This window comes from Melanostigma gelatinosum (genome assembly GCF_949748355.1).
Source record: "Melanostigma gelatinosum genome assembly, chromosome: 15".
NCBI classification, from domain to species: Eukaryota; Metazoa; Chordata; class Actinopteri; order Perciformes; family Zoarcidae; genus Melanostigma; species Melanostigma gelatinosum.
The window spans coordinates 16,307,572-16,333,071 of NC_136648.1; the positions used below are offsets into that span (position 1 = coordinate 16,307,572).

Below are 25,500 nucleotides of genomic sequence, written 5' to 3' on the forward strand. Positions count from 1 at the left end.
TTTCACTCAAAACCAGGGTCTACTTTTATGTAAGGTCTATTGGCCCTAAATTCCAAAATGAAGGGAAACATTTGTGGTAATGTGCTGGACTGAAGTAAGACTAAAGGTGTAAAACAGAATTGATTGACAATTTATACTATATGCTTTAAAAACTCCCAACATTTTTGACCCCAGAGGACAACAAGTGTATGGCAGTCGGGAGGACAACACAAGGGTTGAAGCTCTACACTGCAATGCTGTTTCCTTATTTCCATGTCTTCGTGGCTCTTATGATGGTGAGTTTCTGCTTGGCAGCTTTGGTCTCAAGCATTGTATGTATATAGCCTTCAAGTGCATAGACACCTTTTTACAAGACTATCATTTAAAACCATAGTTGGAAAGTTAGCTTAATTAGCTTCGGTAGGTGGACATTTTAGCCGACAACAGTGGCGGTCTAGAAACGAGTAACCTGCTCTCGTCTACCTCTGTCTGACAGCAGGAACTATTCTTTACTGACAGTTTTGAGTGGTCAATTGTACCACTTTGTGCTTGCTCCCTTATAACAAAAGAAAAATGTGTACTTTGTAGGAGCAATGCACAGGAAAACACTAAACTGCAAATGATCACTTCTCTCTGAGTCAAGTGATTAACATGGCTGCCAAAAATAGTAGATTGAAAATAAATAATTGATATGGCGGAATAAAAAAAAGCCCAGGGCAGCTCGGGGTGGGGAAATGGACAGGGTTATTTTTTAACCCAACAAATTGTTACCTGTAGAGCAAGAAACAGAGAGAAAGCAAAGATCCAGACTGCTGTGGGCGCAGCGGCCCTGTGGTGCTGCTGTGCCAGTGGCATGCTGGGAAGAAAGCTCACCACTCCTGTGCACCGACACCTGCGGACGAATGAGAAAAGGTGGGAGGAGAGAAAAAGCCGTCAGTGGTGTTGTTTGTGTTGCATTAAAAATACATACCTCACACCTCACTGTTCCAGTGAGGTGTGATAAAATGGAAACATATGTGTTTGTGTGTGTGTGTGTGTGTGTTCAGTCCCACTGCCATCCGCTTATCCTCTGTAAATGGTGAATAAATGCCTTTGATCTGATGTGAAATAATTGGCTTCAGAAGAAAAAAAAAAAAGAAGAAACTGCTCAAGGGATTTTGGAAGTGGCTAAGAACCTTTGGGTGTATTTCACAAACATTTGATCTTTCCACTTGGGAGGAATACAGAGATGTTTCTCAGGGAGAGAGTTGATGGATGGATTTCAGTAGAGAGATGCTTTTGAGTGATGTCGCTGTAATCCGCTCTGCATTGAATGGGGGAAGTGAGAACGGGAACACAGCCGCTCGGAGGAAAAACTGATGTGGATCCTTCAAGCCGACAGTCACACATCAGCTATTTGACTTTATTGAGGTTTGTCACCAACGGCAGCCGAACCAAACATCTCTCTCAAGCTGCAGACATCGACCTAGCAAAGTGTGTCGACAGCTTGTGTCTGGAGCGAACGAAGACAAGACCGAAAAGCAATTATATGTCGGTGCGTCAGCCTGTCATAGCAGCACACTTAAGCACGATTCCCTTGAGTTTTAGCATGTTCACGTCTGTGTGCGTGGGCAGAAGACTGTTCAGATGGGGGGGGAAACACATCTCGTGGATGAGCCTGTGCACAATGCAGCTGATGTTGGTGAGGCAGGCTACTGCTCTCAGCTGGTGCCTCTTGTGAGGGCCAGATGGAAGACTTCTTATCACACCTAAACTGGCTCTGCCGTCTTTTTTGATCATTTAGGGTGAAAACGTTGAAACATCTGCACATAAAATGAGAAACAGGGAGAATCCCAGTGTGTGTGTGTGGCGTCCTTTTAAGTTTGTCTCATTGAGGGAAAATGAAAATGTTTGTTGTTGTTTTAATTCATGCATACTCACACTGTTCGCACAGTCACACTTCCCTTTCAAGATCTTTGGCACCCACCTGAACATCAAGGCAAAGTGGAACCACCTCTGTGTACGAGGTTGTGTACGTGTGTGGTGATCGGGCCCACTCGCATAAAGAGCGTTGACACATACAGTACATCATAAAAGTCCCGTAGGGGAACGATAACTGCTGATATGTTACAATCTACACAGCATGCCTCACTTCAGACGGTGCCACTAATGCTTTTAACAATGACTTTGTCCTTGATAGAATACGCTCCCAACCAAAGAGATGGAAAAATGTTCGACTTTTTTTTTAAACTCTCCCCCTCAAGCGTGCTGCTGTCTGACACGACACGAGCCGTTTAACTGGTGAGTTCACCAAACAAATGAGAAGCACGCCGACGATGAAGGAGCGAGATGGACAAAGCCAACTGGAACCGTCTTCTTCACAGCCATTAGCCAGAGCCGCGTCCCTTTCGGCTAGCTTCAGTAGACGGCTCCCATGCAGGCTGAAAACACGCGATGATGATAGATGGCACTGCACGGATGTTTCGCTCACTTCCTGTAACATGCATGATGGGAAAACAGCTCCCGGATCAAACGATGTGAAATTGGAGGCCGATACGATGTTTGGAATAACAATTCTGCAAATAGCAGATTTGTGTTGTTTGTTTTGGTTTTGTTGGTATTTCTGTGCCAGGGAAACAATTGAATCTTCATTCCAAAAATAACTGTTTTAAAGTCAGTCATCTCTGTGTTACGCTATCTTTGAATGAGCACGAATCCAATCGTACAAATGTGTGAAGAACCGACGCAAACATTTTTTTTAATGAAATATAAATTAAACGTAAAGAAAATTCATAAAAGCAAAAAATAAATCAATGAATAGATACAAACATAATTATCTGTCACCGCTTGTACAAACACGCTGGCGTAAGCCCTGACAGAGTAAGCAACGCTGCTGCTGAACTATAGGAGACCATGACAATGACGCAACATCGTGGCTGCTGACTCTCTGTTAGACGGGTGAACTGGGGGGACTCAGTTGCCTGTTTTGCACAATGCAGCTGGCGGTAAACGATGAAACAGGTTATCGTTACAGTTGGGCAGCTTGTTAGCACTTCTATCTTGTCGGTTAACAAGTTTCAGCTTTTGGTCAGAAAAGACCTATGAGTTTTGGTACAGGGAAAATACAAACCTTGAAAGAAAGATGAATAAATACAAACATTTAAATGAATAAAGACATAAATAAATCAGCTGTGACTTCAAAAGAGCTACCGATATTTCAGACAGGTTCTATGTTCTACCAGCTTATATCATATTCTGAAGCTTCTTCTCTACGACAAAGAAACACAGGTAAAAATAGATGTATCGTGAGATAAAGGTGTCATGCAACCTTCTTATCTCACTACAGACAAAGGAGAAGTCTTGCTTTAAGTCTTGCTTTACGCTGGCAAAGACACAAGTTTGAAAGAGTTTCAAAGTCACAGGGTTACACTTTAGTCAACGGGTCATGGTGCAGGCTGATGCCCATGAGCATTTCATCGCACAACGAGAGGAGGGTTTTTTTTCTTGGAGGCTCAATTAAGGACAGACCCACTCATTCAGAGTGAAGAGAATCAACATGCTGCAGGCACTAAAAACTGGCTTCATTTACTCGCTTTTTTTTCCCAGCAGAGAGAACACACGAGCAGACAAGCCCACACAAAACCAAGTGCACGGATGCATACTCCTTCAAATCTACAGTACTGCTGCATTTCTAGGCATACCCGCACTGGGAAATACACACAAGCACATCATCACACTGTCACGTATCAAGTGTTTTTTCGCATTTATTTTTTATACCTCCACCTGCGTTGATGGTAATTAGATCTGTCCGTAATCAGCCTCTCAAATTAGAGATGCTTTCCAAACGTGCAATTACAAAAAAAGGGACGCTGCAGGGAAACCGAGCGCGCATGTGTGTGTGTGTGTGTGTGTGTGTTGCCGCGTGTGTTTCAACGACTCTGTCTGAGAATGCTCTGAAACAATACTGTCACTTTATGTATTTTCCTGAGATAAATCGGAGGGGCTCACCCCCTGTGGGGCTGAAATGAAACTTGCCTGTTTCAATTATAACAAAAACCATCAGGACACGTAATGCAGCGGCACAGAGGAGAAGGTAAAATATTCTTTCTATACAGAAAAGGCAACTCTGCAAAATACCCCGAGTGTAAAATTAACCACAAAAACCAACATGCTTGAAAGTTGAATGTAAAAAACCCCAAAAAAAAACACTTATTTTTTTTCTGTAACTTTTTTCATCTTTGCTAGATTACATTTCTCTCTGAGGTGAGCGTTTGATAATTTTGTCTTGAATCTTGGGTATCAAGATTCATCCCAGTAGTGGTTTACGGGCAGGAGAGTCGATATCAAAAGAGAATTGAGTTTTAAAATGCACAGTGTAATGACACCGATACAGTAATCCAATCTTTGTCATGTGCGTGTACTTCAAACAGAGCCTGGGGACATGCTGTGGATACAGATGTGCTGCTGGATAAGAGCTAAATGACAAATAAGTGAATCTGGGTTTTTATGGTAAAGAAGCCAAATAACGAAGGAGAAAAAAAGAGAAAATGTATTTAAATGACTTGACCTTAATTCTGGTAATGATCTTTACAATGTGTAAGGAACAAATCAATTTCTAAAACAGTGTAAAGACATTTTAAAGTAGAATTCTTCAAGCTGTCCTTTGTTGAAATATAGTTATCAGCATGCTCAGCATCTCTACAGATGCTGCTGAACAAAGTCAATGACATTAAGAGAAAGATCTTGCTGGGAACATTAGCTATTGGAAAGACAATAGTAAACTACTCGGCTTTTTTCCTCAGGGAGAAAAATAAACATTTACACACCAATACAATTACATTAGTGTCGGATCTTTCACAAATGGCCCCCAAAGGTACACGAGGAGTCATTAGCGCTCACACTCTTAAACACAAAGCATGCCCCATGTAATGGATCCGATGCAGAATGAGGAAATGGAAACACATTGTAGATGAGGACACAAATATCCAGTTTTGAGTTAAATGTGAATGGAAGAAAAATCCTGCATTTGTTGAATTCCTGCCTTTGATTTTGACATTTGAATGGGTGATATTGCTGTATTTCGTAGTCTTCTCATTTTTAGAAAAACAACAAAAGAAAGGAGAGATAAATTGCCTGGTGCTACACACCATTATTGTTGGATTAAGTGAATCTACTGTCGCTCACTTGTGGCTACCTAAGAACAAACTTGCTCCAACAAGAATCCATGTCGTCAGTTGTTACACAAACTCCTGCATCGTTGAGGTAAGTGCTTGTGTCTTGTTTTTTTTTTTACCCTCAGAGGAGTCTTATTTTTTCAACTTGCAAACATTAAAAAAAGCCCTTGAAGGCTTGTAGTTCTCGGGGAAGCTCCCAAGCAGGCGGATCAAAGTTACAACCTCAGATCTAGTACGATATCTCCAGAAGGCTAACATTTGCATGACTTACCTCAAGGATTGGAAAAGCAACAATACTCTTTCGCCCAGCTCCATCAACATGGCCTCTGCTCAGGCTAATGAAATATTAGCAATGAGTTCAGCAACGTACAGTGTGCTCTTTAGACGAACACTCATTTTACAAACTCCAACGACACACAGGGGTGTGTCTGTGCTCCACCAGTGAAGAACTAGTGGATTAAATGGACCTGTTTGGCATTTTGGTACTGCTGCGAACTGTTAGAAGAGACAGAGTAGGAAGGGTGTCTGTAACAAACGGTGTGAATTTCACTTCAGGGATTACTGGCCTTTGTGGTTGCATACTCCAGGTCAAAAGCTAACGCTGCAGAAGCTTCTATGCAGCTTTGTGGCTTCATCAAGAAATGCCCATGCCGATAAACATATTCTGATTCAAAGGCTTACTTATCCTTTCTGTGGATTATATGTTGAGCTATTTGACCTCCATAATCACACTGTAAACACTTTATTAAGTATACCTACACACTAGTGGATAGGAGGTCCGATCCTTTGAGGCATACATCGTACATGTGCTGGGGATGCTCATTTGGGTCTTTGGTATATAATCTGTTCTGTTGCTGTATGGTGCTATCATTGTTGTTTTCCAGCCACACATTCACTCTGCTGCTTCGCTCCCTGAGATGTGATGGGACAACAGATGTCCCCTGTCATGTTTCTTAAATCATCCAGAGGTGACTCACAGAGCAGTCATCCCCTCGCTTGTTACTCTCCTCCCTTGTGTTCTCGTTTGACCTCTCTCGGTGACAGCTTAGTTTCTAAAGGCAGCGCACTGCACACGCTTCTTGTTTATTACGTTATCCACTGTACACAGTCTGTGGCAGTAACAGCCACTCTGCTCACATCACACATCTTGCTGATTTCAGGCTTCAGTCTAGCAGCAGCTAAACCTCTTGACCCCGTCTGCATACTTCACATATTCAGCTGCAGTCGCATCATTCAGTGCTCAGAGGAGCCGGCGGTTTGAATTAACGAGCGAGTTTATGTTATAATGTAGCCACTGACTGTACGTCCCTCAAGCAGCAGAAAACAGTTCATTAGTTTTTGTTATTCTAGCGCTTTTCTATTCGCTTTTGAAAGAGTTGACTTTATCTCACTTAAGATAAAGCTTTTTCGCTTGAGATGTTAGGACTAATGCTGTTGTGATGAAGGCATTTCCCCCTGCGGTGATAATAATTGTGTTTGGTTGTTATGACATGGAATATACACATGAATAAAAATCTCGGCACAAGGTAGAGTACTTGTTCTGGATGAAGGCTGAAGCCCGTAAAGAGAGAAGACGGGCCTGCGGGTCTATGTGTATGCGTTTCTATTGCTGTTACCGTTTGCACTTGTGGCCTCATGTAGGATGTGAAGGGGTTGGTCTTTCTGGCATTCGTCCCAACACTCGTCCATTGTGATTGGACGGCTGGGTGACAGTGACAGTAACGAGCGCCGCGTTTCACCCACAGTTGGAACATTTTTCAACTCTCGGCGACCAGAAAAACAAAACGTGCAGCGCTCAGCGCAATGCAGACGCTCGTAGATACGCGGCACTCCCACTGCAACAAAAATCCAAAGAAGAAATAACGTGGACATGGCGGTTGTGGCGTTTTCTTGCCGTACCCTGCAAAAGGCTTTTCAGTAACGTGGTATTGCATGATTGCGATTCTTTGGTTCCCATGTTCACTATAATGAACTGATATTTCTCCCAGCGTAACAATCAGGCTCAATGTGTTTTTTTCATGGGGTTTATATCTATTTTGATTATATATAAGATGTTCTTGTTTTGGAGGGGGAAAAAAGGCTCACTCTTGTGTCAACAGAAATACATAAGGCTTAATGGTGCTGTACAGCTTGATTTGAGTTTTCCCTGGATGTGTGAAGAGTTGTCTTTCATGGCTCCTGGGTAGGAAGCAACAAAAAGACCACAGCATGTTATTACCACAACAGTATTAACAGCTGCTGTGAGCGCTGCTCCGTCCCTCATCCATAATGATTCACTCACCACGGATGAGTGAAAGGACCAATGACTTGTGGGAGTGTATTGTGGTTTGCAGCTCTACAGCGATACCAAGTGGATGGCAAAAGCCACCATGGGCCATGACTTCTCGTACCCGCGAGCTTCCTCTCAAAACACATCGCACAGATTGCATTTACGCCAAGCAGAGCACCTTTGAAGCTGCTGCATCAGCATGTTTCCGTTATCCGCTTATAACTTTGTATATATTTCCATTAAGTCATCCATAAACAGACCGCATCTGAAGTAAAGTGAAAGTGACTTGCGTAAGTTTGGCCCTCAAAAGATGAACACACTAAAGTAGTAGAGATGAAAAGAGTTAGAATAACATGATTAGAGGGTTTTAATGATGAACAAAACAGGACAAATAATAAGAGGGTTCAAGAGAAACAGGAGAGCAGAAGAAAAAGAGCAAACCGCTGAATAAGCAAGTCCCTGGTTGCCTGTTCATCCATTCTATCCCTTTCAACTGTTGGTTGTCTGGAGCTTTGTGCTGATCCCCCCCCCCCCAACAGATCCAATGGCCCATCAGCAGTGAAGTCCTTGTGGGTTCCTCACGTGACACCAACATCAGTTTACCCATCGTCCGTACTCTGCCAGCTGACATCCCCTCTCACACACAGCTGAGGAGACTGGGATGCATGTTTTGCTGCTTGCTGTCCCTACTCTCATGTGTTATAAAGTAACGGCCGAGACTCGATTGTAAATTTCCCAAAACGGTTGCCAGTGGCAACCTGGTAACCCATCACTGTCGAGCCTCGCTCGTCCATTCGGCCTCTGAAGGCCTCCCCCTCCGACGCACTGCTCTCTGATCACGGTCTCCCTCTGAGTGAATGCGTGTGTGTATCTGTGTGTACCAGCAGTTAGGGACTCACAGGAGATTAACATCCACATTGGATTAAGGAAGGGATATGCAGTGGAAAGCTTCATTAACTCTCACTGTATGTGTGTGTGTGTGTGTGTGTGGTAGCTCTCTTCCCATGACCACAGGGCTTTTTAGACTGTTGCCTCCCGACTAAGTGCTCGCTGTCTGCCCGGCAGACATATGTCTCAATCTGTGTATGTGGTCTCGTTCCTCTCTGCGGCCCTCGACGGGGCTCGGCGAGAACCGGTAAGTCAGCCTTGGGGAGCAGCTCATTGTAACTATGCTTTTTACGAGTCGAGGACAGCGAGAACGTTTAATGAAGCAATCGCCTTCTGGAATCCAGCTGCGATGGTAATCTCCAGCGCCTCCCACAGCTGCTGACACACGCGGCCGCTCAGAGAGCCACTGTGATCACGAGCAGTCAGTCAGCGCCAAAGGACGGCGTCAAGTGTGGCGCTTCTGTTTTTAAGACGCTGGATGCGGGCTGGATGTCGGTCTCCGGCCTGAACTGGTACCAGGGGGACAGCGTTCCTCCATCTGCTGAAGCCGCGTCGCTGTCACAACGTGGAGTGAGGAGAGAGGAGAGCAGCCAAGTGGACATTTATTTGCCGTTGCTCGCACTTTCCCTCGCCCGTGATTTTATTCACCTCTCTCAGATAATGACCTTCTGTCTTTTTTCATTTGCCGCTCTCATTTTTCATCATCTCTGGTTGTCATTTTCGCCATCTTCTTTTATGTCTCTGACAGGCTTTTCATTTTCTCTCTTTCTTTCTCCGAGGATTTTCTTAATCCCCGAAAGTAATTTTTTCCCCTCTGCACTGTAAACCTGTTCTTCCACAGATGTGCTGCATAATGTCCTGATGAACAGTTAAATCAGTCGTACACTGTCAATAACACTGAAGCATCAAGACGTCAACTGCTCCCTATTATTGATGAGAATTTTGTGGTTTTTAATGCAGCAATCTTTTAGGTATATACATATACAGTCAATGTAAATCCTGTACATATATTATATAACCATCTTGTTTTTATTGTATTGTAGGTCATTGGTTATTTTTTTATTTTTATACATACAGTATTCATATAATATATATATATATATACATATATATATATATATTATAAAAAATAGCTATATATATATATATATATATATATATATATATATATATATATATATATATATATATATATATATATATATATATATAGCTATTTTTTCACATACTTATCGAATAGAACGAAGCTTCATTCATAACATTTACATCGACGTTCAAATTCTTAATCAACATTCAAATGTTGTTTTTTGCTCTTTTGATCCTGATTGAATCCAGCATTTCTGCACATTTACAGATAAATAATGACAAAACAGTGTCAGTAACATAAATAGTGTTATACTATTTGTAGAATTAGACTCCAGTGGTGACTATGTAGGATTGTTTCAGACTCATGCGATCCAAACAATTAAAATAACTCCAGAGCGCTGTTCAAAGAAATGATTCAAAGTCAAATTATATTGAAAACAGAAAAAAAACATGCACTGGATTTTGGAAATGAAAACATCGAAGGGAATGTTCTGCTTCAATCTCTATTTGTTGGCGTTTAACCTTTCAAAAACAACACTTTCACTGCGGTCAAAAAGCTGTTTCCTCTCCCGCTCGCTGCACACAAAGCCAGGCAAACACTCACGAGTTATTAAAAAGTTGATTTAATAAAATAAAGACTTACTCATTTAGTCCAATGAATCGCAGGCTTTTTGTTCGAGGATTCTAAGGTGATTATAAGGTCATAAAATATGGTGACAGACATTCAAAGCTTCATTTGAGACCTCGATACAGCCCCAGTGCCCCACATACTTGGCTAATGAAGGCGATTCTGGTACGATCACGCATCTATGGCTGAGTATCAAGCTGAAAACCACACACAGTCGAGATGGAAAGGCTACATTCTCTCTCCGCTATGTTCGATGCGGTCTCTCGCTCTTGTTTCTGTGGCAGCAGCAGCCCTTGTTAACTGCTCCTTACTCACCCTATGGAAGTAAAGCCATAACCCCCATTTGCACAGGTTAATGTGCAGCCACCTCGACATGAACACAAAACCAATAGCAGGCCTTCTTGCGTAGGCGATCGCTCTCTCTCTCTCCCCCGTTCTTTTATTCCTTCTCCGTCCCGGCTTCCCTTTTAGCTCTCAACTGTCTCTCTTTCTTTCGCTACCTTGTAAATTGGACTCTGGCACCATTACAATGCTTTTCTCATTATTCCTATGACTGACCAAATTGCCTTGTCTTTCAGGACCATTGGGCTCTGTTCATTGGCTGCTCCCGCAAAGCGGAGGGCTGCACGAGTCTTTCTCTCTTCCTCGTGGCTGTTTCAGAGCAAAGACGGGACCATGAAATGGATTCCAGTCTACAGCAAATAGTACAACCTCAGGCCACTGATGACTGCCTGCTCCATGCCGCACACGGAGAGCGATTTATCAAGGCAGATGTAAACAAATGTTCACGGGGAGCGCTGAGATAACATGCACTGAAGAAGTGCTCGGCAGTATTCAATCTTCTAAAAGCATTGCTCTAATCAGCTACTCGTGATTTGTCTTTTATCCTAATTAAAGGACTACTTGTACTATTTAGTTTCTGCTAATTAAAAACTAGATCCCAGTTGGAGATGGTATTAGAATAAAAGTAATCTAAAATACTCCTATAGGTTCTGCTGATTGCTGTAAATAGTTTCTTTCTTCAAAGAAATACATGCAATTTGTGTTTTCTTTAAATACAAAAGTTTTCGACCCATCAGTGGACAGATCTAAAAATCCAAATAATAAGCGTACCTGGCAATCCACAGACATGATAAAACAGTTCATGAGTGATTTTGGTCTTGGCGATATTTGGCGATTACAGCACCCAAACTCAAGAGAATACTCATTATTCTCACCAGTTCACCACTCATACTCACGCATTGACTTCTTCCTCAACAGCAATTCAATCATATTTAATATTTCAGACTCGAAGATCCATCCTATCATTATTAGCGACCATGCTCCCGTAACATTTATTTGGAACAGAGTTACCCTACATAAACCTATCACTAGATGGCGCTTCAATACATCTCTTCTCAAAGACCCTCAGTTTGCTGGTCTTATTAAAAAAGAGTGGGCGTCCTTCTTAGAAATAAATGATTCCCCAGAGTCATCACCAACCCTTCTGTGGGAAACATGGAAATCAGTTTTTAGAGGAATAATCATCTCATTCTCTGTTTACAAAAAAAAGAAAGAAAAACAACAAGAAGCTGAACTGGAACAACAAATCAACCGACTCGAAACCATTAATGCAAGTAACCCAACAACGGAAACCCAGAACAAATTAAGAAAGTACAAATTCCAAATAAATGAAATTATAAATAATAAAACTCAATTCCTCATACACAGACTTAGACAAGAACATTTTCACCATAGCAATACATCCGGTAAATATCTGGCAAATCAAATTAAACGAAATGAAGAAAAAAAAACAATCTCAATCATCAAGGACTCTGCAGGGAAGCCCACAAATTCACCCGATGAAATAAATAAAATCTTCAGAAGTTTTTATGCCAATCTATATTCATCTAAAAATAACCCAAATCAAGAAGACATCAATTCATTTCTCAACAGCATTGATTTACCACAGCTTAACAAAGAACAAATCAACATACTTGACTCACCATTAACACAGGATGAACTTTTTACTGCCCTCAATCTTATTCCCAATAACAAAGCACCAGGTCCCGATGGCTTCCCAGCTGAGTTCTATAAACACTTCTGGTTCATTCTAGCTCCACTCTTTAACAAAATGATAACTGAAATAAAACAAAATTTGCAATTTCCAGCCAACATGAACACAGCCAGTATATCACTCCTCCTCAAACCAAACAAAGATCCAACTCTTCCTTCTAGTTACCGTCCCATTTCTCTTCTCAATGTAGATATTAAAATCATCACTAAGGCATTAACTCATAGATTAGACAAAGTCACTCCATCCATAATTCATCCAGATCAAACCGGCTTTATCAAAGGTAGACATTCATCCACTAACACACGCAGACTGTTTAATTTAATCAATTACTCATCATTACAACAAACTGGTACCATCATAGCCTCCTTGGATGCAGAAAAAGCCTTCGACAGAGTAAACTGGACATTTCTCACAAGCACATTACAAAGATTTGGCTTTGGGGAATCATTTATTAACTGGGTTAAAATTCTATATACTTCACCGTCAGCCACTGTCATCACTAATGGACAAACCTCACAAAGCTTCACACTGCACAGGGGGACTAGGCAAGGATGCCCACTCTCTCCCTCACTTTTCACCATTTTCATTGACCCGTTAGCTGCAGCTATTCGTCAGAACATCTACATAAAAGGAATTCAAACACTCAACACCCATCACAAGATCAGTCTCTATGCAGATGATATATTGCTCTACAAAACCCCTACTCATCACTACAGGAAACTATTAAAGTCATGGAATCATTCTCTAATATCTCCGACTACTCCATTAACTGGAGTAAATCATCCATCCTTCCATTAGATAGTAACAGTTGGGATGGGGCAGCCCATACACCACCTATCCCTTTCTGCACAGGTGCCATCACGTATTTGGGAATACATATTTCCCCCAGGCTGTCAGAGCTGTTCACACTCAACTTCACTCAATTACTTAAAACAATAAATGACGACCTCCTCCGCTGGATGAACCTACCATTGTCACTCATGGGCAGAATAGCTACAGTTAAAATGACAATACTTCCTAAAATAAATTACCTATTCACAATGATACCATCTCAACCCACCCACTCCTGGTTCAAGTCACTTGACTCAATCATTACTCAATTCTACTGGAAAAATAAAACGCCAAGAATTAAACTGGCCACTCTACTTTGCTGGCTTTTATCCCACTGTTCTTGTCATCCTCTTGTTGTTATGTATATGTATTCTCTTAATATTGTCTCGTGTCTTTCAATAAAAAATGTATAAAAAAAACAAAAGTTTACGTGGTTTGTTAATTGATATGTTGATTAATTATATTATTATTTGATTCATTTTCACTACAGAAAAGTCTGAAGTTCTGTAATCTGAGCTTTCACCAGCTCTTCTGTCAGCTGAGGCAGAGGCCATTACAGCAGAGGTGGGCCACGAGGCGAAGGGAAACCCTGCAGACTTGTGAGATGAGCATCTTACGTATCCATCCTCTGCTGCCCTAGTATGTGAAAGATGAGCAACCAATTATAGGAAGTTTGTCATTTATTGTTATTTTTTCCATTGTAATTGTACTGTCTAGTTAGTGTCGCACCGCGCAGTAGACTAGAGCAGTACTGTTTCCTGATCCTTTATGATCAAATCCAACTATTAATATGGTTTATGTTGTTGATAGCATCACTCATATGACAAAATAACGTAATGACCTTTGGTTACATTGTAGCTGAAGTTTGGTTGAGGGAAAAGATGTATTCCTTTGACTCGGGCTCGTCTTGGACTCGACTCGTGTGGTCTTTCCTTCATCTCACGGTTTGGCCTGAGCTGAAAGATTACTGGTCTCATTACACATTTAAAACTAAAGATATTAAAAGAGACAGAGCAAAGGAAGCATTCAGACAGACACGCTGATGAAAAGAAGAAAAGTGGATAAGAGAGATTTAGACAAATGGCAGAGGAGACACAGAGGGACACAGAACGGAGAGATGAGAGAGCGTGAGAGGACAGTTACAAATTTAGAGAGTGAAGCTAAATGCTTACATCCTTTTGAGTTCAACCAGCTATGAGGTAGGAGGAATTGAATGGATCTTTTTCCCCCTCCTTCTCTCTCCCTCCCTCTCATTTCTGCTGCAGCTGAACCCACTGCTCTTCTATTGTATGTTGACACAATACATGGCTTTTAGCAAACTCATTTTCCATTTCACAGCTGCCCGCTGGTTATTTTAGAATGGACAGGAAGAATAAAATTAAAATAAAACTGGATCAAAGGTAGAAAGTGCTTGCAAACTAGATCAAAGGTTGCTTAGCATCCCAGGCAGGACATTTTAAAACAGACAACAAAAGCAGAATGCACAAAACAAAAATCTCTTTGCTTTCCTGTCTTTTTATCTTATTAGTATTTATATTCATGTGTATTAGGCGCAAAATCTACAGGGTTTGTAGAGTTCAGCACTATTTTCCAATCTACCTCTCCTCTATATGGCGCCTGCATAACACACGTCAAACAGTCAGTGCCTGAGTTTGACATGTGCTTGTAAGTCCTCCACCTCCCTTTCCCTTCACTCTCCTCCCCTATCTTCTTGCTCAGGCATGACCTAAAACAAAAAAAGAATGGACTAAACTTCAAAAACCTCCTGCCTGTCACCTCATGAGCTGTTTTTGTCTGTTTGTCTCCTCTTTCTAGGCAGCCATTTCTGTCATTTCATCTTCCCCTTTCAAAGGCTTCTGCTTCCTGTGGGACAGCGTTGACAGCGCGTTCTCCTGTACCTTTCACATACAGCGAATAGGTGGGGAAAAAAGTCGGCCTCCTCCCACCTGTGCTATCTGTTTTTTTCCCCTCCTCTATTCTGTGATTTGAAGGTGGGGTTGAAATGACACACAAAACGCAGCAACAATCCAATACCATAAGCTGTGCGGAGACGATGAAGCAACTACGGAGGATCAAAAGGATTGACGCGTCCTTCTGTCGCTGCTGTCTGTTCAATGCCACGACAGCGAGGGGAAGAAGAAGAAGTGCTCTCGGCGCTCAGTCCGGATTGTATTCAATTACCAAAAAAACAGCTCAATGCAGAGAACCACAAAAGGCGGTTATTTTAAAGCCTGCGCCGCGTTATGGCTTAGTGACATACATCCTATCGGCCTGTTTTTGTGGTGACACGGTCCCCGTTTCTAAATGTTGTCTTCTCTTTGGATTGAACAAACACAGAATAATCTACTGTAATGATCAGTGTGTTTCACACATGCTGAAAAAGGCTCGTCAATGACTTTTTTGTTTATTTGTTATTTCTTCATTACAATTCTAAAGAGAATATTTTTGGTGGTAAATGTGCTCTTTCAGTGGAACGTGAAGGAAAAGAAAACAGATTTAAATCACTTTTGTTTTTGGTCCATTAGACTCTGCATCTACGTCAGACAGAAGAAAACAAAGTATCTATACCAACAGATGCCATTCATACATAAATGTATACATCAACACAAGGTGCATCAGGTAAATGTCCACAGTGAATAGTTACACGCAAGTACATTTATCTCGTGATTTTGTCAACGGGTCTTTTCCCCGAAACGACCAAAATATTGTAACTTGTATAGATACAGTTTGCCCCAGACGTGTTGGATTGGTTGGACCACCGTTATGGACTGAGGTCAGGTCGGGTCACACTGGTTAGACATAAACTATTGGTCCTGCTAGAGTTGAACTCGTGAGACTTTTATTGTTGATTAAGCTACAAACTGCTGGAACACATCGGTGAGCCTTTCATTACTGATCAAGCTGAAGAGAGATCGCTCACACTTTAATCCCTGGAGCGATATAAAGAGTTCCAGCCGTGAAATGTAACACCAACAATCTGATTGGTCAAGTCCCTTGACGATCATTTTATGAGGGCAGGCGTCTTCAGGCACAAATCAACGGGTAAGTGTTCTTGTTTAAAGAAGCTGGAGGATCAAAAATGTATCTTAAAGGTGGATTCAACACAATCTTGTCGGAGAGTTTTCCCTTAAATAAGACTAGCCCTTACCTGAATTTATTGGCAACCATGTGCAAAGAAGGACTTCTCTAGAAATGTTATTCATTATCTTTAAGACACATCTTGGACTAGCGCCGAGCTGTCTGAGCTTTTAAGCCCTGATGAGCCCAGGCACAGTTTGGGATGCTGGCGCAGCGCTGCTCAGGTCATTTCACAGTCCAGACAGACGACTATGGATTGTCAAGCTCTCTCCATCAGAGCCCAGGCAGACTCTTTGAACAACCTTACCAATGAGATCAATCTTTAAAAATGTACTTTGAGGACTGTTTGTTTTCCAACTGCAGTGTGCTGGTCTGGATTCTGACTGCCCTGAGCTTTACAGTACATCATTTATTTAAAAAAAACACCTAATTCAAGACAGAGAGGAAAAGATGAACAAATAAAGAAAGAGACAAAGCTCGCCAAGCTTTGTGGTTGCTAAGCTGCCTCTTGTAGTAATGAGCGGTTTTACAACTTAGAAAAGACAATACAGCGTTTATCTAAAAGCTATAATACTATAAACATACATTACTTATTGCACCTGAACATAATCACGGTACAGAAAACCACCCAGGCATCAGGATCATAATTTAAGGAAAGGTTCAGGTTTTAAAGAGGTGGGGTCAGCCTGGTAAGACATCCAGTATTGATTGTGCTAACACAGGGTCAAACTGGAGGGAGGCACAGTCAGATTGAACGGGTTATCTCTGCACCAGGACATCAGATTGTGGTGCCATCGGCTCCAGGAATAGCCTGGTGAGGAGGAGATACAAAGGTCCAGTTCATTAGCAGAGAGCCTGTCAAAGTAACGGACTGCTCTGACTGCTTTCAGCAACATGGTCAAAACCGGGCAAAAGTAGAAATAGAATCAAATCTCAGCAGAATGGGAAGAGCTATCAATACAAAAAAAAAAAGCATCATGTCAAGGACAGCTCTTGTTTCCAAGAGTTAATTAGGCATTTATTTAGTATTTATTTGGCATGAAACGAGGTCAGGGAAATCTGTGAAAAAGTGGATGACATGGTTTGGTGGTGTGGTAATAAGTTCTTCTTCAGTTTCACCAGGTTACTCCTTAATGTTGGACTCTAATGTACACTTGGGTTAGTGGCATTACACTCTGGACCAAGAGACGTTTCAGCTAAACGTTCACCAAGCCTTTCAAACCGCAGCTGAACAACTATGGTCACAGGATCTATTAAGTCTGACTTTACAAATGTTAACAGAAGATTCCCTCCGGTTCATTTTTAGCAGACGCTTTTTTTTTAGTTACCGGTAATACGTTTGTTTCACCTAAGGCAAAAAATGTAGACATACAAATATAAGAAGTCACTATCCAACCTAAATCTTCTCATGTCTGTATGTTTGGCTCAAGGTTTGTCAAGAACCCTGAAGCCTTCAGTACCCGGTCAACACTTACTCGACTCACCTTTGTTCCACAAACCAGTTTGTCCTTTGTGATATGTTGTGGTTACCATTTGAATATAGAACAAAAGTGTATTTATTTTGTTGTTTGCTCAAAGTTGAAATTTTGTAAATAGCAGACGCACATTTGTGTGTCTAGTAATCTAGATGTATGCATCTGTTCTTGTACTACCTTTTGCTGTTGAGCCACTTTCTCTGCGTGGGATCAATAAAGGTTCATATAAGCTTGACTTGACTTGACTTTGGAATGAATAGAAAGAAAAACAACATTCCAATTATTATTATTTTTTTAAACATATATAGTACAAATACTATTATGGAGGTCATTTCATTAAAATGACTGCGATATTGATTATGGTCTTAAATTGGTCACGCAAAACGCAAAAAAACAAAAAGGTTGGAAACAGTGTGTTCGGTGTCATATTACAAAAGCTGTCATGGAAACCGCTGCGATGCTGCCATCTTCACTCCCTCGATGTACGCGCGGAAATCCTGGAAGTGGAAGTTGAAAGCATTCACATTCAAAGATTTGAAAGTGCTTCTCCAGGGTCCGTCCGTCCTCGTGTTGCAGTTTATAGTCTTCTGTTTGGTATGATTTCCTGTGTCGGGTATCCACAATGTGCACTCCCTTTCGCACTCCCGCCCTGCCATGCATGCAGTCACAATGCAACACTTCTCTTGCCTATGTGTGACAGTTCAGTCTCTGCAGAATGACATTTGTGCATGCCGAAGATTTTCATGCTTGGTTTTTTTTGTTATTCGCACTGTTTTCTAAATGCTAAATCTGTCTGCACATTGAATTTCTAAATCCGGACAAAAACAATTCAGACGTCTGATCCGATGCATCGAGACAGGGTTGTGCAGAACACGTCTCTCTGGAAGGAGGAGCTGTTTGTACTCTCCTAGCGCTGCAGCCATAAGCAGGACTGACACAGGCACACGGACCATCATCCCCATTGATTAGAAACCTAAAATCAAAGGCTTCCAGTGCTGTCACTCTCACCTCTTGTCTCCACTCTGCTTGTGCTGCTTCTTCCCTTGCCTCTCTTGGTCCTCGCTCACCTCCGAACGTCTCTCTCTCTCTGTGCATGTTCCTCCATATATTGAAGTTAACCTATTTTTTGCTCCTATTCCCATCGTACACATTTGTCATCTCATCCTTTGCACCCGTTTCAATAGTACGTCGTCAGAGAGGCCGTCATTCTGCTGATAACGAAGCTAAGCTCCATCATAACACATCGGTTTAACCAAACTGTTTCTTTCAGACACATTTCCTTCTTGCTTGGACACACAGGGTTTAGTAGCTTGGCAGATTCCAGATCATGGCTGGCGCTGCGGGCGACTCGCCCTCCCACGTTTAATGACTGCAGGAGTAATAAAACGGTTTCATCAGTGGAGAGGTTAACATTAAAATAACAGCAATTGGCTGTCCCCCCAGCTCACTTTCTCTATTTGGCTTCCTGTCCTTCTCCAATCTGCACTTCCCTTTTCTTCAGGTTTTACATTTAGACAATGAATACGTTACATCCCCAAACAGCTTCCCTGGTTCATTCGATTCGGAGTTCCCTTCTGTGGGAAACAAATCTATGAATATATTTTGCAGACACACCGCTGCACTATAGGATGCGCTCTTCGGTGTTAACCTCATATATATAGGATCAAACCACTGACAAAGTAAATCTCAGAGCCAGCTACAGTGAGCCGTGTGCACACATAGCATTGCAAGTCACGTTGCACGGTCGAACCAGATCAAACCTGCAGGGACTCACATCTGATGATTCAAAATGTAGATAAATGTAGATTCAAAATGAGCAATTAGATGACAGCTGTATCGGGGAAAAAAACCCAGTTCTGCATACTTCGAAAACAAACCGCTGCAAAGAATATGTGGGAAGCAATGGTGATGGAGCATAAACTGAGAGCTCCTCGTCATTTTCATTATCCAGAGAAAAATATTGAGTTTTGGAGCTTGGGACGAACCCCGAGCACAGTCCTGATAATCAATGTTTCAAAAGTGAAATCTGTGTGGAATATATTACCAGTCCGGTGTGCAAATAAACACATTGTAGGTCGTGGACCTATTTTGTCAAATCCCAGGGCTGAACATTTAATTAAGTGATAAAGATACCCGGGTTGTTTAAACTTCTTGTGCATAATTAGGCAGAGGAACGTCGCATACTCCCAAATCAGCGGGTGCAAATGAAATGCACGTATCATTGTTAAAGGCAGTCGCACATTTTCCAATTTTAATATAACCGAGTAGAGACGTTGACTTTAAAAGTGTACTTTGCAGTGGACAAGGACATGGCTATAGTTACAACAGAAACTGAAGAAAAAAAAACAGAACTGCACGAGTCAGAGATGAGAAAAAACACGTAAATAGCTGATTGGTTACATGCTTTCTGGTGACTAGGTGACGTTTTGTATCAGTTTAGTGAAACAATCCTTTTCAAGCCTGCATTCAAACAGTCAAGTCCGCATTTCTGCGTTTCAACTGGACGGCATCAGTTGGTTTATAGTCAGCTGTGTTTGTCTCGGTTTGATGAGCTTTAATCCCTTCGTCGAGCCATAGACAGAAAGACAGATAGAGGTGTGTGTGTGTGTGTGTGTGTGTGTGTGCGTGCGCCCATGTGTCAGGGAAGTGACAATCCATTTGTGTTCCTATTAGACCAGCAGTTATGGTGATGAATACATACATGGAAATTAGCCCAAGATGAGGGCTAATTGTCTGATTAGATGTGCTTCAGGTTGATAGATGCACAATAAGCCCATGCACATAAAGCAGTCATTAAGGGACATTAGACCATTAAATTGAACACTACACTATAGCTAGAGGGAAAAATATGGTTGTTCATTAATGCGTCTTGTGTGTGTGTGTGTGTGTGTGTGCGCACCGTACCTTTTCTGTGAGCACTTTGCTCTCTTGTTGCCAGCCTCTCTCTGACTCTGCACCTGTTCTGGAGAGGGGACGGATCAAATTAGTATTGCAGCAATTACACATTTGAACTGCTTTCTCACTGACTTAACAATACCGTTCCCTGGACAGAATTCCAAATGCTAATTGCTTTTCAATTCGATTCAACACGAGTTTATCATTCCACGCAGGCGATTGGATTTCGGGGCAGGTAAAAACTTGGTTGGTGTTGAAGATGCACATTCAGGAGTGCTTATTAATGACTCACACACTACGCACAGCAAGATGTTTACAAAACACCAGTGGAAACACGTATTTAAGCCTTTTCAAGTCTTCTATCTTATAGTTGGCATTGTTCATTAGCTAAAGCACCAAGAGGTGTTGTAGATCATTAGCAACGGAAGTCAGTATTTACATTCAAAAGGCAAACAAATGCCGTTCTTATAACCATTGAGGAACAATGAGGCATTGCAGGCAAAACTTGAGGTGCGCACACACACACACACAATGATATACACACAAACACAAGTTCAGAGAGGCATAAGTACATACACTGCTGAGACAGAACAGGCACATATCGAGGCTCTTCAATCAACATAGAAAGAGGAATAAGTACTCATATCCCCTCTGGTTTGCTGCTGAGGTTTTGTTTATTATGTTGTTGCAGCACACCTCCTGAGGCGCACACTCAAACTCACTCACTCACTCACCCACACACACACACAGGCTCTTGAGGGTGTGTCGCTCACCCTCCGAGAGTTTAAATGACATGCTTTGCTGGACAGGGGATCAGCTTAGAGAAATTGCAAATTCTCTGAAAATGGTGGGTTTCCTCGAGTAAAAAAAGGTTGATTAAATAAACAAAGGAGCGAGGCTCAACTGCTGGTTCTTTGGACATAGTATGAAGGAAAGATGCTCATCGATGTCCTCCTTAGGGAAATCAACATGCAAATTCAGTTTACACATTTGAGTATCATTTTCCACCCCAAAAATGTACATCACATTGTATTCGTTACACGATGATATGAACAGAAGTGTTTGCTGCGCTTCAAAAAATCAGCTGCACACTCACCGCCACCTCTGACATCTACGAGACCCGCAATCAGTGCAACGGTCTAAAACCACTGCAGGACTCATCCTGCCAAAACCGTCTTCATAACTCAGGAAAAAGACGCAGGGCTATTACAACTAAGGTTTCCCGTTTTCTCGACTTACTGCCGAATCATCCAATTACTAAATAGAAATGGAATGCCAAAGCAAAGCACTAAAGCACTTAAAATTGTGTTTTAAAGCAGCCGACACTTAGTTTTCTATTTTGCTCTCGTCTTGTGACGATCACACATCCACGGATGTATGTCATGTTTACGGGGATTATGTTTTAAGTGTTTTTATTTCTTGTAATGTGTCTCGACTTCTATGCTGTGACTGTCGTGAGCACCCTGAGGCAAAGTCCCAACAACGAAGTTGTACGGCAATACAGTATTACCGGTAAATCTGTATATATGCAGCATGAGGTCTATTTGGCAAGAACTATAGACGGTTTTAGACAACAAGCCCTTCAAACTGGCAACTGACTTAGCTTTCCATATTCATTGTTTTATTTACATATATTTATATAACATTTACACATATTTTACCAGTACTTGAATACATGACAGCCCTGTCTGTTCTTTACCTTTATCTGTGCAGCTTTGTCGTTCTTGTCCTTGGCTGCAAAAAAACTGAGTCAGATTCCCTGTGTGCAAGCAAACTAGGCCAATAAAGCTGATTCAGATTCTGAAAACGACACAAGGAGCATTTTCTGATCTGATGTCCCAATCAGCAGGAGGATTCTTTGTTTTTGTTGGTGTCTGTGCCGTCTAAAACAGTGACATTTGACTGTTTTGCCAGGAGGATACATATTGTATGAACGTTTTCTGATTGATGATACGGGGCCGGGGAGGGGGGGTTTCTGCAAAAACAAAAAACTGTCTCGCAAGCCTTACATGGCACTGCATGCATACACAAACATACACACAGGGTTTGTTTTGCCTGTCTCAGTAGGAGAGGAGAAAGTTACAGATGATCCTGTTTCCCTCCTCAGACAGCTTTGTAGTTGTGAGAACAACACAAAGATATTATGTTGCCGCAGTTTATTTGCCGGCCCAGCAGCCACTGAGAAATGCTGACATCGGGAAAAATCTGAGCGTACATAAAAAAAGACAACAGAAATGAATGTGTATCATAAATAATTTGCATTCCAATATGTTGGTTTGAGCCTAACCAAACAAACAGCAGTACGTTTTATAGAGAGCGTTGGAGGGGGAATAAATTACTGATGGAAGTGTGTTATAAAACAGGGATTGAAATCAGGGAAGCAACGATTCCACTTCTTCAGTCCTGATCCCGATACCTCGGCTCTGGATACTGAGTACCGATCCGATACCAGTCTTTAATTCATAAGCTGTGTGCCGGGATCTTTCTTTCACGTGTAAGGCAACATCTGGCCTGACCTAAAGTAAACATTGCTATACAAATAAATACATAGATATAGATTCATTGGATTGTTATTTGTCATTCAAATTATAAAATACCAATGAACATTCAATTGGTGAAAACTTACACAGGAATTACGATTACTCGTCAATAATGTATAACGCTATTTCAGTCAGTATCGGTGCCTCCCTAATGGAAATCATACGTTTGTCTAACCCATCAAGTGACTGAATTCTTACAGTTCACACAGCGTGGCGTGAAGGAGGAGGCTAAAGGGATTTAGTGTCATTGGTACCTCGACAGCTCTCATATGCTGTTGTTTTGCTTGCAAGCAATGGGTTTAATACAATTACAGATTAAAGACAATCAAGGCACTAAAGTGAATCCAACTTAATTTAATACAGCGTGCCAAGATTAGTGCATGCAGTAGTGTATTTAGTTTAAATAGCAGTGGCATAATAATTTGCAACAGAAAATATATTATAGAAGCAAACAGTGCAGACTGGATTATGTTTTTTATGAACAAATTACAAGAACGTGGCAATATATCCAATCTTGCAAAACAGTCACCTCTTACATTGACTTGACTTGTTAAGGAACTGGCACACGTGGTTAAGGTTAAGGTAAGATCATGGTCTGGTTTATTAAAAGTCAGCAGTGACTAGAGACACAACGAGGGGATATTCAATATTTTCACCTTTACGATATTCACATTATTTTTAAACATTACACACACATAAGCCCAAAATACATGCACAATCAGGGCGTATACACATGGATGAGTGGAGAAAATTAGGATTAAAGGGGGCAGCTTCTAGCAGTTGGGGGTTCGGTGCCTTGCACAAGGGCACCTCAGCAGTGCGATTTAACCAAAACTACAATCTTTGTGAGCTTTTGACCGCCACCCTGTGACTCCGATGCAGTTCATAAATGTAGCTCTTCATTCACTCAGTGATTACATATTTAGGAAACTAATTTAGTACTGAGACAGCCTTGCTCCCTCATTAAAGATAAAGTTTGTCAATATGCTAATATTTTTCATCTCAACCTGCCCGACACACAATCTCCTACCTCACTGTCCACTCTGTGTCCATGCACTTTGAGTTTTACTTCAAGCTTGTGTAAGTTGAAAACTGGACCATGCCACCAAAGGAGTACATATTTGTCATAAACTCAGATTTAAGGTGAGCACAGAGAAACGGCCTTCTGGTGTCAAAATCTGCACGAACATCATTCTACACAAAGTCACAACAAGCAGGAAGCTTGCTCCCTGACAGGCTTAGAACTTAGTTTCGTTGAATACAATGTAATTGCATACAACGCGATTGAATCTCCTGAACCAAAAAGTTCAAACACAAAGCCTTTAATGCACATTATTGTCCGTACCCCTAAACCTCAGCCTTATTCTACACCAAAGCAGCCCGAGCCACTTCATAAATCACACGAGTTTATTGAATAGAGGAAGTATGAAATATCTCAGATGATAGATAGTTGGTATTTTGTCCAGACAGCCCACAGCCACGAGTGGATTTTAGTGTGTGTGTGTGTGTGTGTGTGTGTGTGTGTGTGTGTGTGTGTGTGTGTGTGTGTGTGTGTGTGTGTGTGTGTGCTTGTGTGTGTGTGTGTGTGTGTCTCCGTGCGCTGTACTCCACTTGTGAGTTTGGGTCTTGTGTTGTGTGTGAATTAGGCTCGTCTCCAAGTGTGTCGTTTTTTCGTTTTTATCAGTGGACGATCCCGATACCGTGGTGTTCATGCAGCAGATGGATTCCATCCCGCTAACCATTCATCACCCGCTACACCAAGTCCTGCCCCCCCCCCCCCCCTTTACACCATTGAAAAGTAGGTTTTGGACATTCTTTCTCCTCTAGAAAATAAAAGCCGTTTACTGTGTCATCAAACAGGTCTCCTCCCATGGCTGCTTCTGGAGCTTTCTGACCAGGAGAAGTTTTTATTTGATTCTAGTTTCACAACACCAGGTGCCAAAGGGCAACGGGGGAACCTGACAATTTGCTGTGATCGTCAACGGACAGTGAGGAAACACAAAGTTATCAGTGATCAAACAATGATCATGTTTAGCCTGGACTACTTAATTAAATTGAAGTCTTAAAAAAAGACACATTGTGTCTGAATATTTAGCTTTTGTCTTTAAAGAATCATTGGTTTGACACAATGTCCCAAATTAATTCAGATTTTTATTATCATGCACCAATTCAAAACTTCCGCTGACAACATAAACCAATGTGATAAAAGCAAAGTCATTTGTGCATTTTTTGAACAAATGCGACGTCCTTTCACTGCGTCTTCAATGCTGTGAATGTCTCGTGTTTTAAATGAATCCATGCAGAATTATTGATATTTTGAAGAGGGATTTCGTCTGAGGGAAACAGCATTCATAACTCCAACAGTGATGAGGACAAAGGGAGAAACATTTTCATTTTCTCGGTCTATCAAGGTTATTAGTCAATAGCTGAATTTCAAATGCCTGGCTTAGTTCAGAGACGGCTCCACTGTTTCAGTCAAAGTAATGAAGGCGACGCCTTTGTTAGTGACACTGTTAGTGCAATGAGCTCGTTTATGGGAGGGAGGGCGGCTGAAAATGAGACATTTGTTATCTTTGCAGAGCATGAAATGAAATTCTGAGTTAACTACCCTTACAAGAGGGC

General features: G+C 41.6%; 1 protein-coding gene across 1 annotated transcript in view; it reads right to left on the minus strand.

The window, feature by feature from the left end:
* tnr (tenascin R (restrictin, janusin)) overlaps positions 1-20,353 on the minus strand; it is a 91,746-nt gene extending 71,393 nt beyond the window's left edge. The window contains exons 1-2 of the mRNA XM_079285375.1: positions 20,348-20,353; positions 751-871 (exon numbers count right to left, since the gene is read on the minus strand). Coding sequence (XP_079141501.1) covers positions 751-834 — 84 coding nt within the window. The 5' untranslated portion in view covers positions 835-871; positions 20,348-20,353. The remainder of the gene's footprint in view (positions 1-750; positions 872-20,347) is intronic.
* Positions 20,354-25,500: the final 5,147 nt, after the last annotated feature.